The 18,128-nt window shown below is 45.0% G+C and overlaps 1 protein-coding gene across 1 annotated transcript; it reads left to right on the top strand.

Annotated features, from left to right (window-relative positions):
- The first annotated feature begins 64 nt into the window (after positions 1 to 64).
- Positions 65 to 8,259, top strand: tti2 (TELO2 interacting protein 2). Its single transcript, XM_086257854.1, has 10 exons — positions 65 to 539; positions 1,597 to 2,089; positions 2,201 to 2,370; positions 2,678 to 2,735; positions 3,246 to 3,374; positions 3,462 to 3,554; positions 3,625 to 3,812; positions 4,725 to 4,868; positions 5,000 to 5,159; positions 5,686 to 8,259. Exons 1-10 carry the CDS (start codon positions 517 to 519, stop codon positions 5,827 to 5,829), a joined length of 1,602 nt encoding a protein of 533 aa, XP_086113980.1. The 5' UTR covers positions 65 to 516; the 3' UTR covers positions 5,830 to 8,259.
- Positions 8,260 to 18,128: the final 9,869 nt, after the last annotated feature.

Here is an 18,128-nt window from a genome sequence, read left to right as displayed (position 1 = left end):
ATTCAAGCTGCTCTTCGTATTTTTGGCCAGCAGATGTCACCAGAGTGGACTCTGTTGAAAAGCTTCGAGTAATGAGCCGTTTTTCAACACAAGCTTCAGAAAGCTTCATTTGGCCATCACAGGAAACCCCGCCTCCGCCCGCCTCACCTTTAATCTCAGATCCACTCGGACGGCCGCAGGAGTGAAGCCTGTTCTGAAGAAGAGCGTTTCAGGCGATCAGCTGATGCAGGGATTTCCCCTGTGGGAAAACGGAGGCAGAGCCCACGGAGTTCATGTAGTCGGTGTCAGATTTAACGTAACACACATGGACGTGTTTGTAAGGTCACGGGGAACGCGGCTCCACCGTTGGACCGAACTCCCAGGCAGCACTAAAGCTCAAAACAGGGCCAGGAACCTTTCACGTGCAGCTTGTTCCCAGCCGGAAGCCTATTGCAGGCACACCGCTCGTACCCGTAAACAGTCCGCGGGTGTGGGTGCACGCGCTGCTGCTTTCCTGTAAAATTAACGTAAATTTGAATGAGGACTGAAGCCGCTCTCAGGTCAGTTTCACTCATTTAACGAAAAACCATCGATTAATCGGTTATCTGTTAATCAGGCCGGCTCAGACTACACAGCTAACAGACGTCACGGCTGTCCGCGCGGGGATTGATTTTTAGTGGGAGTGTTGGTGCAGGTGAGCCTCGCGCTCAGGTTTCTGAGGTGCAGCAGGTGTGCTTCTACTGCACGAGTACCTGCGCGCGCACAGGTCAGGGTTTCCCGCTTTACTGACGTGTGCAGGTGCAAACTCTGCCCGTGACTGATGTTAAAGCCAGCAGAGACAGGTGTGTCCTCACCTGTACAGTAACCATAGCTACAGGCACTCCAGCTGAACGCTGCATATGATAATAAAATAGAAAAATAGAGCCAAGTGGAGCAGTCTTTAATGTTTTTGATTAAATCTGAGGAAGAGTTTTAGTGTCCATCAGCTGATCACAGACAGAAACATGGCTGCTGCTGAGCCACACAGCCACAATAAAACAGCAGAAGAAGAAATGCAACCACGGAGGAGCCAGAAAGACTCCAACAAGGAGCTCAAAGACGAGCTTCATCCTCCTCGTAAAGCGTGGCTGATTTCAAAACAAAACAAAAAACCCATAACAGTCTGAAAGCTGCGATGGAGCTGCGGTGTAGCATGTAGGTATGCTACACCTGTAAAAGACAATGCCTCGGCCCTACAGGTCACCTGTCTCAGGTGTAGTAAGGTGAGGTTGTTGTTTACTGTTAGATCATGATCCTGCTTTTGGACATACCAAACCCAGGTATTAGACAGGGTTAAAGACTGAGGCATCGATTAGGTTAAAGGTAGCATAATTAGGGGAGTGGCCTCTTTGACTGACAGGTGTCTGCTTGGGTTCACCCCAGCTCCACCTTCATCCCATCTGGTCACCTATGGCCTCACAGCAGCTGCAGATCACCTGACCCCAGCTTAGAGGTCACAGTGCCCCTGGTGGAAGCACGCGGTACTGAATATGTGGGAAGCCCTTTCAAATAAAAGCTTGTGGAGAATGTTGGAGGTGAGTCACAGATTGTGACGTTTTCCTTTTCTCTCTCGTGCAGGATGGAGCTCTCCACTTTACTTCATGACCTTCATCTCTCCTCCTCCTCCTCAGAGGAGCAGTCCCCTTCCTCTCCTCCTCCAATCACAGAGCTCCTTTCTCAGCTGAGGGTGAAGCTGATTGGTTCCTGTCCTAAATCCCACTCTCTGATTGCTCAAATAAAGCAGCTTTTCCAGTACGCTGGATCTGACTGGCTGTTCTCTCCAGCCAGCCAGGACAGTAGGTGGGCGGAGCTTGAAGCAGCATATGTCTCTCTGATCAGTGCTCTGATTGGCTGTGCTGCTCTGCCGCTCTGTGAGGATGACTGCAGCCCTCTGAGCGCTGCGGCCTATCAGAGCATCCCCACACAGGCAGCGGCGGTGTGTGCCGCTCTCACGGCTCTGCTAACAACTCTGGGTGACAGGCGGAAAGGGGGCGAGGCCAGAGAACGGACAACCAGTCTGCTACTTGCTGTTGCTCCACCCACCTGCGTGTTTGCTGTCACACATTTCCAGGTGAGTCTGCAAACATCAAACATGCACCTTTGCAGCACAGGTACTTCCTGTCTGACCCCGTGATGCATTCACTGACAGCTGTTTGATTTCCAGTGTGCTTTTGTTCATCAGGATCAGGTGTGGACTAGCTCCGCCTCCAGAGCAGCAGCATGCGGCCTGCTGGAGACGCTGCTGAGTGCAGGAGGGTGGAGAGACTCCGCCCACCTGCTGGCTGGGGACACGGAGGGGAGCAGAGGGATTCTGGGAGGAGTCCTGGACATCCTGCAGCCACAGCTCACCAAGTGAGAGTGTGTGTGTGTGTGTGTGTGTGTGTGTGTGTGTACACTTGCCTTCCATCACTTAGGAGGACCAGTCCCTGATGGAACAGCCACATTGTGAGGACCTTGGCCTTCTCCCCACAGAGAGTGCAGGGATGTCTGCTCTGTACAAACGTCCTCACATGAAATTCTAAAACATGCGTGTTCAGTGCTCTGAGCTCCACTTGGTTCAAACTGTGTTTGTGTGATTGGCTAGCTCGTTATTTTTTCTGTGATTAAAAGACAAAAACAAGTTTGTTGAATATTTAAGTGTCTGTGTGTGTGTGAGCAGGGACTCGTGGCAGCGCTGTGAAGCCGTGAAGCTGGTGTTTGCCTGGAGTCTTCTGCAGGTCAGTTTGACCTTTGACCCCTTTCTGCTCTTCTCTGGAGCGTTCTCGATGCCACTTGAAGATGTTGAATGAGATAAGTTTGCAAGAGGTCAGCAGGAGCCAGGCTCCCCCTTCAACCCGTGTTTAAAGATATTTTTGGTTGCTTATGCTTTGATCGTCCCCCGCTTACCTGTGAGGGTGGTATGGTCCGAACAGGTGAGACTGTGAAGGCAGAAGTGTAGGACTGCGGTGAGGCAGGTGTCTTTTATGAAGTGCGCTTCATTCTCATACACACCTTCTTCTCCAGCCTCCATGTAGGAACTATTTCCTTTCTACTGTCTCCATCTGCCAGCCGCATCGCTGAGCAGGATAAAGCCTGACGGGAGGCAAACGGCCCTCCCATCTCGCTGCGTATCTTTTGGCTGGCGGATGGAGACAGTGGACAGAAAGTAGTTCCTCTGTGAAACAGGTTGGAGCTGATTGACCCATCAGGTGCTCTGTCTTCACCTGTGTGTTGGTGTTTTGGTGCAGGTGACCCGCCCAGGACTCTCACCTCACCTGTCCCGCCTCCTTCCCCCCTCCCTCCTCTTCAGTGACCACCACAGACTGGAGAACTGCATGCTGGGAGTTCGCTGTCTGCACCATATCGTGCTCAACACGGTAAAAACATGCACACACACACACTCAGCGTCGTGTCTGGCATTGGATGATGATGGTATGTGTGTGTGTCTGTGTTTGTGTCTTTAGCCGCCTGCAGAGCTGCATCAGTTCAACAGAGCCGAGGTTCTTTATGAGGCGTTATTCAAACACCTGTACAGGACTGAGGCCGCCGTCATCCAGGTAGCACACACACACACAGACTCTGTCTCTGTCTGATGACACGTCACTGACCCCGCCCCCTCCCACCCAGCTGGTCCTGTCCTGCCTCTTGGACCTGCTGGTGGTTCTGGAGAAGCCCCCCTCCTCTTCCACCTCCTCCCGCAGGAAGCCGTGTCGCCATGACGACGTGCTGCGTCTCATGCTGACCCACATGGAGGCGGAGAACAAGGTGGTGCTACGGCGCGTCTATGCTGCTGCTCTGCCGGCGTACATCGACAGGTGGGTTTGACCTTTAACCTTTGGTTACTATGGAAGCATCAGTGATTTAATTTATCTGGATGAAAATGTGACACATTAAACAAACTCTTTATTAATATTATCTGTTCATTGTAATGATCACATTTATTGTTATTATGAGTTCACGATATTGTACTAAAGTGTTAAAGTTTATGTTGATTGTATCTAAAATGTTTTTAATAAATTATATTTGTATTTTTGTATAATTAATTATGAATGACAAATATAAACGTTTTAATTTTTAATTATTTGTATATTTTTATATCTATACTATATATGGCTCATCACATTAAATTATGAGTAATTTGTTTCATTTTACTTTAAATATATTTAATCATAATTTCATGATTTCCTATTTAATATAAGATGCTACAGGTTACATTAATTACTGTGAAGTGGTATATTTTATTGATAATGTATTTTTACCTGTTACTATAGAAAAACATTTGTATGTAAATAATAAACCCACTTATAATACATTAAATTATTTATAAAATAATGTAGAAATGATAAATGCGTGTATTTTTCAGCGTCTGTAATGATTCATTTTTTTCAGTTTTAATTAAATGTTTTCAGTCTTGCTTTGATGACTCAGCTGTGATTAAAACAGAAAAGTCTTTTATGAATTTGTAGATAATCAGACTTTGGGTTCAGAGCTCGTTGTTGTTCTGCCTGCAGGGGGCGCCGCTGCTTCAATCTGATCTCAGAACAGTTTGAATGTTTTCCAGCTGCATGAATCGCCGCGAGTCTGAAGCCAAACTGTGGTTTTAGTGTTACAGTCGGGTTATGGTTGGGCATTCATGTGTGATGGTTACTGGAAGCAGCTAAGAAAAACATATGTCAATGAGATGTCCCCACAAGGATATGAATACACACCTGTGTGTGTGTGTGCAGGGTGGGCGTGGCTGTGTGCAGACACCTGTGGCGGCTAGAGCGGGTGGTGCTCGGGTACCTGGAGGTCAGAGACCCACCTGAGGAGGCGAACCGGCTGAGGATGCTGGAGGCGCTGCAGAAGACGACCAGAGCGGCGTGGCCACGGTAACGGACACGATCACACAGACACACGCGCACGCTCACACACGGCTGCGAGTTTGAAGCTTTTACTTACTTCCTGTCCTGATGGCGTTGGACCGTCCCGTATGACGTGCTCGCGTGTTTCCCCTCGTCAGGATGGCGTGTCGTGTCGACGTGTTGCTGCGTTGCTTGCTGCGGCTGATGGTTGACGTCTCCTCGGACTCGGAGCTCTGTGATTCGCTCAGACGGCAGCTGATGGATGAAAGCGCCGCCTGCCTCCGGCTGCTGGACGCCGCCTCACACGGACACGTGCAGGTGAGTCACCTGTTGCGTGACGCTTCATGATGTCATCATCCTGCAGTGTTTCCTCGTGAGTTCAGGATTGTAATCTGAGTCGTAGCCTCCTGTTTATTTGTCATGAATGAATATTGTAATATATGTTTTCTTATTAATATTCATATTTATTATCAGATTACATTAAAGGCCTCAGAGTAATCAGAGTACTGGCGTGTGTCAGCGTGTTCTGTGCTCTTTTTGCTGTCGTGTGAAGCTGATTTGATAAAATTATGAGGACAGAAACGTGTTGCACACTCAAGTGTGTTTACACTGAACCTTCATGCTCTTAATTTGAAAGTGTTATCCCTGCTTAACATCTGGCCAACCCCTTCCTGTTTTGAGTTTCCCCTCTGAGTCTCTCAGATGAACTTGAAAAGCTGCTGTTTAATGTGGAGGGGGTGGAGTTTGCATGCTGGTTGTAGCGATAGATAATCGATCAGTGTAAATTATTGATTGTACCGACGCCACAAACTCAGAAATCTGATCTGATCCGTTTCTCTCTCAGCGCCTCCTCCAGGAGGTTGACAGCAGCTGCTGCAGCCTGGAGGTGCTTGGTTGCCTAGCTACAGCAGCCACTGCGACTGACAGTGAAGCTGCGAGCCTGGAGGCGGAGCTTTCAGAGCCACGGCGAGCAGCTGCGGCCTCCTGACACTCAGCAGACGTTTAAAGACAAACGGCAGCACGTTGGCGAAGCTTACGGCACGTCACAGGAAGTAATCTGGATACAGGAAGTTTGAAGAGCCGTGTGCTGACAGGTTTGACGGCGCAGAACTGAACGCTGAGAACTCTCACGTGTGTGCGACTGTGACGCGGCGCTCTGTAGCTTCAGGTTATTGTTTCATAACCATGTGATTAATAAACGTCATCGTGGGGCTTGAACGGCTCCGCGGAGAAAACCTTTCATCCTCGTCTCTGTAGATGGACACAGATCTGTGATGATGTTAGAGCGCCGATATCGCATCACTCTGATCACGGCGCGACGGCACACAACCTGCTGCAGGCTAGGGCTGTTAGGGTCCCTGGGTCGTTGACCCAGTGTTTTGTGTTTTTGGTTCTTTGATTTTGTTATTTCATTATATTCTAGCTTTGCTTTATGGGTTTTAGGATCATTCTTAGTTTAGGTTCTCTGGGTGGGGTTGGTTAGAGTTTTAGTGTTCTGGTTTTCTGTCTGTTCCATAGTTGCTGTATCCCCACGTCCAGTCAGTGTCTGTCTGCCCTGGTCCCACGTCTCTGTTCCCTTTGTTATAGTGCCTGCCTGTGAGTCTGTGTTATGTTTCCTGTTTTACTTTGAAAGTCCATGTCTGATGTTAATGTGTCTGGTTTTGCTTCCTTTGTCTCGTTAGGCCTGATTTGCCCCAGCTGTGTTTCCCTCCTGTTACCCATTCCCTGATTGCTCCCTCTGTGTATTTAAGCCCTGTGTTTCTTTGTGTCTGTGTCGTGATCTACTCTCATTTATGCTGTGTGTTCCGTCTGCCTGGTCATGTAAGTTTATTTGGATTTTTGTTACGTTTGCCACCTTTTGCCATCTAGCAATAAAAGCTGAGTTTTGAGTTACTTTCCACCTCCGAGTGTCTGCACATTGGGTCCTTCTACTTCCACTCCTGCCTGCACACAGCCATAACCTGACAAGGGCTGGGTGATATGGCCTAAAATCCATATCACGGTGTAATCTGAAACATGTGCGGTAACGATATATATCGCGATATATTCTTTTCTTCTGTATAACGTATTTTACGCGCACTTAAAATCCTTTAATTGACTCAAAAATCGACAGAGCGCCTCATGTATGAAATCTGGTTGTGCTTACTGACCTTGAACTGATTTTATGTGCACGGCGCTAAAACATCTGACAAATGTTTTAGTGCGACTTTGCTACGAAGCCGCACCGCTGGATGGATTGTTGGAGCATTACGGCTGCCGTAGTCAGGAGCCTGGTGGAGTAATCTGGGTCCTAAACTCCGTCGGCTTCAGGTCCCAAAGTCAAACGAACACTGAGAGTTAAAAATCCATGAAAACAGAATTTATTACATTTAACAGAGTTAGAAGTTAGCAGGAAGTTAGCTCGCTGGCTTCCACCTCAGCATGATATAGCATGTTCTGACTGAGAGATTTCTGAAAAAATTCAAACGTACAGCTCTGCTGTCACTTCCAACATAGATGAAGACTTTAAACTAAACAGCAGTGACGTTTGTAGGGTTACTGAAGTTGGGCTAGCTGGTATATAATGATGTGCTACGTGATCGCTAGCTACACAGCTATGTTAGCATAAACACAGTGAAGCTGGAGGACGAACACTAACACTTTTCCACTTATAAAAGTTAACGTGAAGGTTCCTCATGGTTAGAGACAAATACAGTCGCATAGCAGGATGCTGTAAACGGACCAAACTTCAGTCAGGAGAACAGCTGAGATAATCCATCCACAATACGAGGTTAGTCATTAATATACTGCAACAACATGGGAATAGAGCAGCTGCAGAGAATTCAACATTAATGAATCAATGGTACAGAAGTGGAGGAAGCAAGAAGAATGAGTTTAATAAAGTTTGATTTATCTGACTGCTTTGTTTCTTGTGTCTTTTAATCCCGAGCAGCTTATGGTCTGAAAAATACGTATTTGACTTTTTTATTTGGCACACTGCAGTTTAATGTAGCAAAGCTCCTCTTTTTAACTTCAGTGGATATTATACATGGTTATGCTCAGGATATGTCAGCACATTTCTACTGGAAATGCCTTTGGTTAAACTGTCAGTAAGGAATTTGCATTTGCACTGTTAAATGTTTATATAGGTTTAATGCACATAAAAACAGCTGCTTGTTTAAGTGAAAATAAATGGATGGGTTTTTTGCGCTAGCAAAGTTGTGGAGTTGCATTTTGTCTCGCATCAATTATATCGTCAGTTATATCGTTATCGCCAATTTTCAAATCTATATCGAGATAAATATTTTTGGCCATATCGCCCTGCCCTACTTTCGACCAAAAGAAGCGCAGCTTGATGACACCATCAACATGCGCTATCGCGGTAGAGCGGCATAGTCAAAATCTCTAGACCCACCCCTACTGCAGGCTTTCATTAAAACAGCTGACCTTTGACCCGGGCTAATCAGTGCCTGTGACACTGAAGGGAAAAGCTCATAGATTAGGAGTCATCACATACGGACGGGTGTAGTGTGATCGCTCCTCATAAACCCGGAACCAGCAAACTACCCATGGTGCACTGCAGCTGGTTTTACTCTGATGACTCGGGCTAAGGATCTCTTCATCCTTCAGCCCTGATGTAAGCACCTCGGGGTCACAGAGGTCATCCATGGCCTCAGTGTTTCAAAGTCACCAGCAGGACGATGACAGTAGGCGTCAGTCAGACGGGTGAGAATAATACAGAGAAAACCCCAAAATCAGACGACCCCCAACGAACAAGCACTTGGTGACCGTGGGAAGGAAACAGGAAGAAACCTGCAGCAGAACCAGGCTCAGGGAGGGGCGGGGTGACAGGACAAAGACCCGCTGTGGGACAGAGCCACAGATGAATAATAACTAATGATTACATGCAGACAGGTGAATAAACACAGAGAAGAAGAAGAACCTCAAAGGTCTCCTGCTGCGGCCGTAGACATCTTCCACTTCCTGTCTGAGCCTCGAGAACAGCATGTGGCTCTGTGCTGGACAGGAAGTGATGACGCAGCACTGCAGGCGGCCGCAGTGATAACAGCTTCTGTTCTGCAATGACTTGTGTCTACAGTTTATATAAAGTTTATATCAGGTGAATTCACATGAACACATTAGCATTAGCAGTGAGCTAGCACTGCCGTTTCTGTCTCCGAATAAACGTTTTCATCAGCGTGTCTCGTGTTGTGATTGGAGGAGACTTCAGACTGGGGGCAGGTTCTGGTTTAAAGGGCTCGCAGCACTGGTCTGCACTCAGACCTCAGCAGCAGAAATGGGCAGTAACGCGTTACTGCCCATTTCTGCTACTGTAATCCGATTACTTTTTTCAAGTAACGAGTAGAGTAAGGGATTACTATTGCAAAAACGGTAATTAGATTACCGTTACTTTCCCGTAGGAACGCTGCGTTACTGCGTTACTAAAACCGTGATTTTTTGCGAGAATGTCTCACGACAGTGACGTAAGCGAGTGCGACGTTCGTGACAACAGCTGTGTGCAGATCAACAGTGAATCATATATCGAGTGTGGGAGAGAGTATGAGCGTGCAGCGTTTAAAGCGTGGAAGTACTGACCTGACTTTGAGTTTGATTCCATAAAAAGTGACAAAAACATTAGTGTCCGCTGTGCGTGGGAAGAAAACTTCTTTTTACAGCGAAAAAAACCCTAAACTTCCAACAAGCACCGAGTAGCTACGACGTAATGGGAAACTCACAGAGAAACTCGCGGATTCTTCCACTGACCGCGGCACACCTGCCCCAGGGTAAACCTCCGCCTACCCCACTCCTGCTTTACAGGTGAAAATAGAGCAACAGGACCGCTGAGTCTTTGACTTTATTTATTTTCTGCTGTGTTTTACTTGCATCTATTTGAAAGACTGAGTGTAAACACACAAAATATTTTATGTGCTGGGATGTGCAACTAAGTAACTAAGTAATTAATTACTTTTGAAAATAAGTAATCAGTAAAGCAATGGGATTACTTTTTGGGGGAAGTAATTGGTAATTAGTTACTGATTACTTTTTTCAAGTAACTTGACCAACACTGCTCAGCAGACAAACAAAGTCTCTGCACCTGTAGCCTCTGTGTCTGTGGACGTTTCACATGAATACGGTCAAAAATATAAGTTAACCTGCTGACCTGAAGCGAAGCGCTGATTACCACGACCACATTTCTGTGTGCTGCAGGTCGTGCTGCTCTCTGGAGTCTTTCCTCTCGTCACATCTGTCAGATGACCTGTGATCCACAGCTGCTCGTTCGCAGTCCTGACTGGTACTTTCTGTACAGCAGGTCTGTACAGGAAGTAGGACACTGTCATGTCAGACACTGTTCAGCTTGTACTTTCATAACCAGAGACCCTCTGACACAAACTGAAAGGGACTTAAAAAAAAGCCGGCTCACTGTAACACCTGTGCAGTGTTTCACAGGTAAGTCCAGCACATCCTGTGGCTCTGCGGGTCAAACAGCCGTGGTCATGTGGAGGCTACAGCACACTGTCCACTCCTCCACGTTCATACTGAAGTTCTGTGAGTGATGATGAGACAGGTCGCTGAAGAACAGTACACTACGTTTGATTGGACCAGCCCAAGGTCCGACATCACTTCCTTAAAAAAAGCTGTACTGGAGCCAGACGCTAGCAAAACGTCTGCTCTCGTCAGCAGCGAGGTTTACTTAGAAAACTTGAGATTTAATCTGATCAGCATTTAATCTGAAAGTCAGTCACACGGTTGAAAATGTGCACCTGTCGGATCGATGGATGTGAATAATATGACAACAGCTGCGTTACACCTGTGTGTGCTCGTCCTCTTTGTCTCTGCAGGAGACTTTTATCTGTCAGAAACCAAACAGTGCATGAGCGTGAGGTCTGCCTAACCATCATCACTGTAGGACAGGGGTGGGCAATTCCAGGCCCCGAGGGCCGGTGTCCTGCAGGTTTTAGATCTCACCTTTGGTCAACACACCTGAATCACATGATTAGTTCGTAACCAGGGGCCCGTTCTTCGTACCTCGCTAAGTGAGTTAGCTGGATTAGATTGTTGACGATTTCGCGTGATCCTGGATCAGTCGGTTCCCCGAAGCTCATCCGGGACTTGCTGTCATAGCAACAGAGCCGTAAGCGTAAACCTGCTGGGGAGCAGGTTTACTTTATGTAAACAGGATTAGATCGCGGCCACGCAGGTATGTCCGCTTCATTCATACGAAAGCAACAGCGATATTTTACCACTGTTTCACCATAAATAAATATTATCAATGTAACTAAAGATAATGCAGCACTTGATCCTTTTATTGATTTCACACAGATACATACAGGTCATTTCCTAAAAAAGGGAAATGTACTATTAATCATTCTATTACATGTATGTGATTATTACAGATGTAATTCATATTTCAGAGTAGTAATTGTAAATTACTTCGTGTAATCAAGATGAGAGACCACGGCTATAAAAGCGAAGGTGGATTTGGGAAGCCTGTCGCAGCCATGTCCTGTCCGTATACGCGACCAACCCATTGCGGAAGGTGCAAGATTGATAAGGAGAGTCCTCAGAATTCAGCGTATATTGCGGGATAGACAGGATCCTTTAGCTCAGCGCGACAGTGTGCTCATAGAGAGATATCGATATTCCCGTGAGGGTATTATTCACTTAACCAACTTGTTGACGAGGGGGTGCAGGACCACCACCTGTCTTTTTTTCCTCTGCCCTTTTCTTGGTTGCTGTTATGAACAAACTAACAGTATTACAGGCCAGTATTACCTTGCCAAGAGACGCAAAGCAATCTAAGAGATAAATATTACCATTCTGTAGAATACTCCTGTATTCCACTTTTACTTGTTCCCATGTTCTTGTGGGTCCTGTTGTGGCTCTAATGTGAAAGGGGATATAATATAACATATTATAATATAATGTAATGCCATATGATATTGGACAATATAGTGTCATATGATAGATCTACCCTACCGCCTACTGGTGTTGGCCAGAGGGGCCGATGGCGCGATATGGCAGCCTGGCTACAACCGTAGCTGCCTCCACCAGTGTGTGAATGTGGGAGTGAATGAATAGTGGTATCGTAAAGCGCTTTGGGTGCCTTGGAAAGCGCTATATGAACCCAATCCATTATTATTATTATTATTAAATTACCTACGAGTTTGATTTGTCAGCAACTTTCTGCCAGCCCTCTCTCCTTGCTTTTGCAGCCTTTGCAGTGTTCCCTTGCGTTTTAATTAAACTCTGAAACTCCTGAAATCCCTCACTCATGAGTTCTTGCTCTGCTGCCAGAAAATACCGAGCGCGCTCCTTGGACATTTTCGCCGACCAATCAGCGGGTTGCCGATCAATGTTTCTACTATCGATGCGTAGCCCCTTTTACGACACCCAGTGATGTCACATTCCTGCGTCCAGCTGTAGTAATCGTCAACAGCAGGTGTGTTCGGGGAACCGGATTAGCGAGCTCACGGTTAGCGCGATGATTTGATCTTGGATGTGTCATTTGATCTTGGATGTAGTAAGCGACGTACGAAGAACGGGCCCCAGGCCTCTGGAGAACTTCAAGACATGTTGAGGAGGTCATTTAGCCATTTGAATCAGCTGTGTTGGTTCAAGGGCACATCTAAAACCTGCAGGACACCGGCCCTCGAGGCCTGGAGTTGCCCACCCCTGCTGTAGGAGCTCATCACAGAGACGACGAACTTTAACATCTGTATTATCTGCTAAACATCTATCGTCTAAAAAACAAGAAGCCAAACTCCCCCGTGATGGGGCACACTTGGTACAGCCCACTTTGTGGAGTTTCTTGCCACAGGTCCATCAGGTGTGTTGTGCAGCAGTCCGGTTGGTGCACAGCTGACAGCTATTTGACAACTGTTAGAATTCATATTACGGCGAGAACCAATCAGCTAAGTAAAGAGAAACAACAGTTCGTCATTACTTTAAGAACTGAAGGTCAGTCAGTCGGAAAACTGCTAAAAATTTGAATGTGTCCCCAAATGCAGTCGCACAAAACATCAAGACTACGATGAAGCTGTCTCACACGAGGACGCCCCAGGAAAGGAAGACCAAGAGTCCCCTTTGCTGCTGAGGATACATTCATCTGAGTCACCAGCCTCAGAAATCACAAGTTCACAGCAGCTTAGATTAGAGCCCAGATAAATGCCACACAGAGTTCAGATACACAAATTAAAAATAGTGCTGTCAGTGTTAAAATGATGTTAACGCCATAACCACATTAACACGGCAAATCTCCGTTAGCGAGTTAGCACGGATCGCCCCGTGCGTGCAGCTGCATGGCGTGCTCAGAGCTGCAGTTCCTCTGGTGTCCAGCAGAGGCAGCAGTGAGGCAGTGCCCCCCAAAATAAAGAGCTGATACACAAAGTGTTTGGTCTCCACAGACACATTCATGTTGCTGTAGGTGTTATAGTTTATCACAGCACCATGAGCTGCTTTACAGTGCCCTGCATGTTGATTTGGGGCGAGCAGCTGCCTCCTGATTGCATCACTTGCAGCCACCACAACCTCCTGGCGTCTGTCTGACGGGCGCCATCAAGGGACATCCTGTCCCAAACAACCAATCGGCACACATTAGCAGAACACTAATGCAAAATGGTCCACTCAGTCCGTTCACAGAGGAAAAAGAGATGAGTTGTTTTTAGGAAATCACATGATAGGGTGGGGCCAGGTTTCACAATGAGCTCACCCCCTTTTGTCTCTCTGGGTGGGTTACTCCCACAAAGCTTTAATCTGGGACTCTCCACTGTGTGACCCTAGAACTGAAGAAGCTTCTCGAATGAAACATCTTCGAGCAACTTAAAGAAGTCCAGACGCTTTTCTTTCCAAGCTCCTTACCCAGATAGAAAGGAAACATTGAAACAATGTTGAGTCAATATCAGGCTGTGTCATTGAATCAACGTTGAAGTGTGACGATGACCTAACGTCACTCTTGCACCCTTTTTTAACGTTGAAACGTCAGGTTTTGATGTTGAATCAATGTTGAAACCTGACGTTGATTCAACGTTATATTTTCTAATACTGTTGACATTGAAACAATGTCAGATTCTGATATTGAAACACTGTTGAGCTATGGTGTTGATTTTCCACCTCTTTCACACAGTTGCTTTTTATTAAAACAGTTAAATCATGACTGGAAATCTACCTCTCTTTATAGGTATTTTAACCAATACTAAACTACTGCATGTTTCCATCAATACTTAAACCACCTAAACACATAATTGTACTTATTCCTCAAATTGGACACCCTTTATTAAAAAAAAAGTCTCACAATGTATCATGTCAATATTAATATCCTAAAATAAGAAAGCATTGCATGTGATGTAACAGAGAAAAAAAACTACACGTGAATAAGCTCTTGTTAACTGTCTTCAACTCCTTGGCTGATAAACATGAAAGTCACCAGGCGTAAATCTGCAAACTGCCGCATTTGATTCCCAAAGAGCTGTGAGCGGAAAAAGTGATAAGTCTTAGCATGGTGTGCCGCGTATCCTTTAAAACAAACTAAACATTGGGGTCCTCGGGCTGTACAAACTACAACCCGAGGACTAAACAAGCTGAAGACCAAAGACTCCATCTCCAGATTAACCGGACATGAAAGTCTTGTTATTAACAAAGACAAAGTAATATAGCAAAAACCGGACATAGGAAATGTGAAACACCCAGCAGATCAATTGATCCCTTTATTCTTCACTTTAGGCTCATAAAACTACAATAAACGGTAAAACTTACCAAATATGCATCTGCACAGTGCTGTATCTTTAAATGCCTTTTTTTGCTTTGTCTGGTCCTTGGTTTTTTCCCCTGCCCAGTTTAGTACCGAGGCCAGCTCGTTTGTAATGGCATAAGCCATTACACGGCGGTCTCGCACCTGCAGTGTGGTCCCTCCAATCAAGGCAAAGCGTCTCACCTATAGACACATTTTAAGAGATGGAATTAGTGTGTCTCATGTCTTTAATGTGTATGCAAGTGCTTGTGTGTTTAATCAACATGCCGTCGTTATGTATTTAAATCACATCTGACAGCTATTACACTTTATAGTTACAAAGTGTACATAACCTTTATATACTCACCTTTGCCTTATTTGCCTCTTGTGATTGAGGAGCTGCCTCTGCATTGTTTAGCTCCTCAATGTTGTGCAAGGGCAAATCCAGAGGCAGTACCCCAGCATCTACTGATTCATTGCAGCAGAGATGGCGGATGGCTCTGACCTCCTCACGGAGTTCCTTAACAGCTCTCGTCAGGTCTGACAGCATAGTTAACATCTTTTGTGAGGTCGCATCTGTTTCAAAGAACAATTCTAGAAAGATTAATGGCTTAAGCAGTGAGAGGCGAAAAACTAATAGTGATGGTGTAACATTCTGCATTCAAGTATAAGTTGTTCTAACTGCTAAAAGTGTTTGCTAGTTTTTGCCTGTCACATATATTTGATATTTGTATATGTAGCTGCCATCACCAGTGTGTGAATGTGTGTGAATGGGTGGATGACTGAATGTGTAAAGCGCTTTGGGGTCCTTAGGGACTAGTTAAAGCGCTGTACAAATACAGGCCATTTACCATTTATACCATGTAAAATCTGAAATTCAAAGATTTTCAAACTTGCCTTGTAATAGTGGCCTCACAGAGTCTCTGGAATCTACAGAAAAAAAATCGAAAAGGTGCCAGAAGCTGTGCGGGGCATTATGATGCCCGCTGTCAGTGGGCTGGGGGGAAGACTGCGGAGTGGTGAGGGCTGTTTAGAAAAAGTTAATTTTTTAAGTGGATGGTAGTTACCAAATCAGATCTGAAAAAAAGGAAAAATAGGGCACAATGTCAATAAAGAGGATAAACTAGATACAAAGACGGCTCATAGAAGCTGAACCGAGTCCTACGTGTGAAGGGACAGTAACTGCGTGTGTGTATGTAAGCATTTAAACACTGAAGATAATAAAATTAACAATATTTTGTCTAAGTCTGCCATTGTAGGAATTCATGGCACCGAGACAAAAATGTGGCGCACAGTGTGACGTCAAAATAGGTGCACACCTTTGACGCTGCGTTTTCTCCGTTTTCCTCGTCAACACGTAAATGCTAAAACTGAGTTTTCGAAAATATCCACCCTGGCAGGCGTCTTTAAAAATCTCAGTTTTCAGTTCATGAAAACGCAGTTTACGTGTGGACAAAAGGTGCAAACGCAAGGTAGGTGAGCGTGCAACGTAAAGTTTGAATTGAGTGCGAATCGAAGCGGGTGCTCTCCAATCATTAAAAGTAACAAAGTCATTGAACACATTTATACAGTTAACTTTACGTTTATCAATCATATATCACAGATTTACATTTTTTTGTAGTACTATGCTAAAAAGCAACCACAGAGCGAAAGTCTGGGTCAAGCGCCGAGGCGACGGCAAGAACAAAGGAACCCTCGAAGCGTTAAAGCTAGCTTTGTATAACGGAAAAGTATGAAACGAAAATGTTTTCTTTGTTGATAGACTTTGTTAGATAACGAATAGAACAAAAGTCATTCATTCTTACCTTATACTAATCGTGGTGCAGGCCAGTGCAGTGCATGAACTGATGCCTTCTCTGGTCAATTCCGCTGAGAGTAAATCTAATGTCCCGCTCTACTGTACAAGACAATGGTTACCTGGAGGGATGTACCACTGAGAGGGGTGCTGCGGAATAGTCCAAGTGATCGCTGCTTTAATTTCCCGGTCAACTATACATAAATTGCACGTCGACACGATTTTTTAAAGCTGGTGAACTAGACCAGAAATCATTGATAACAAAAGAACAATAAATCTACTGTCTCCGGTACTTTATACCCGCTCAGTTGCAATGCAATTTAACGCTCAACTATAGATCGATGGCTTTTTGATGGTGGCCGGCGCCGAATTATGGTCAACTATAAATAGACGTTTTCTCGACGTTGTTGTTGTCACCTGGTCGACTACAAATAGATCACATATCAATGACAAAAAAACAACAGTAAATCAACATCATTACAACGTCCCTATAGTAAGACCGTCGGTTTACCACAGTATTTCAATGTTGTTACAACAGTGGCATTTCAACCCTGACCATAACGACGGATCGGATGAAAAATCAACATCAATTCAATGTCGTCTTGCTATCTGGGTAGACAAAGACATGTTCGTGTTTTGGGGTTTGGGTCAGACCTGCTTTGATAGCTGACAGCAGCAGGAATAACTTTCTTATTTGTGAATAAAAAAATGAATTTATTACTAATGAAATATTCCACAATATTTCTGATAATATCAGATTTAAATTAATCAGTAAAAGATTTTTATTCTGTGTAATTTTGTCCCTCCCAGCAGCCCAGTTAGAGTACCAGTAATCTGGATTTGGTAATCCTTCACGCTGTAATGGAGGGACAGCGTCATGATCTGGCAGTCCTCGCTGCTCAACTTGCCCATTGTGTCCGTGTGTTGTTTTTTGTTTCGGCTCCTCTCCCGGTCCCCTATTTCCCTGTGTGTGTGTTGACATGTGTGTTTGTTTCCGGAAGTCCGGTTTCGAGCGTCATCTGACCGGGAAGTGTTCCCGTGCTGAAGTCAGCCTCACCTGCTGCTCACCAGCCCTCTCCTACTTAGCGGCGTGGCTGAGCTTCAGTCGACACTGGATCGTCGAGTGTGCTCGTCAGTACAGACGTGGATAGCTTTTGAAAACTTTGTGTGTGTTTGGATATCCTTGTTGACTTTCTCCATCAGAAATTGGGACCGGAGTTATGGAAGCGGAACCACAGATTGGGAGTAGCTGTTGTACAGTTCCCACCACGGACATGAGCACTGTGTGGGATTTGGGAGAAATCGCCACGGGAACCACAGTAACTGTCACTGTAAATAAAGTCTGTTTGAGTCTGCTCATTACCTCAGACCTGACAGACAGGAGTGCATCACTAAATAATTTATTACGTGTCATTACTTGAAATTAAAATAGTAAATAATTTAATAAATTTTTAAAATGAAATGAATTATATTTACTTATTTACATAGTTTATAAATAATTTTCATTTTAATTAATGAAATTTAATTTTTTTGTGTTGTATTTATAAAAACTGAATTTTGGCACTCCCAGCCCTCCGTACATTACAGCCAGAACAATGAAAAAATTGTCCAAATTTGCATTTGAGTGTTTTGTGTATTTGCTGCATCTGCATCATTTTTTTTTAAATATTTATTCTTTAAAAAAATAATGTTCAGTTTATTTCGATTAGAAAACATCACGTGTCCAATACCAGTATTGGACAGTAATTTATTCTTCAATAATTTAATTTAAAATAAAAACACTATT

Source organism: Aulonocara sp. 'chitande type north' Nkhata Bay, linkage group LG12, assembly GCF_057382095.1.
Source record: "Aulonocara sp. 'chitande type north' Nkhata Bay isolate Kocher_YH1m ecotype deep benthic linkage group LG12, A_spYH_male_GT1.1, whole genome shotgun sequence".
NCBI lineage: Eukaryota > Metazoa > Chordata > Actinopteri > Cichliformes > Cichlidae > Aulonocara > Aulonocara sp. 'chitande type north' Nkhata Bay.
Note: the sequence above shows the minus strand (reverse complement) of the source record. Positions and strands in the feature narration are given on the sequence as shown.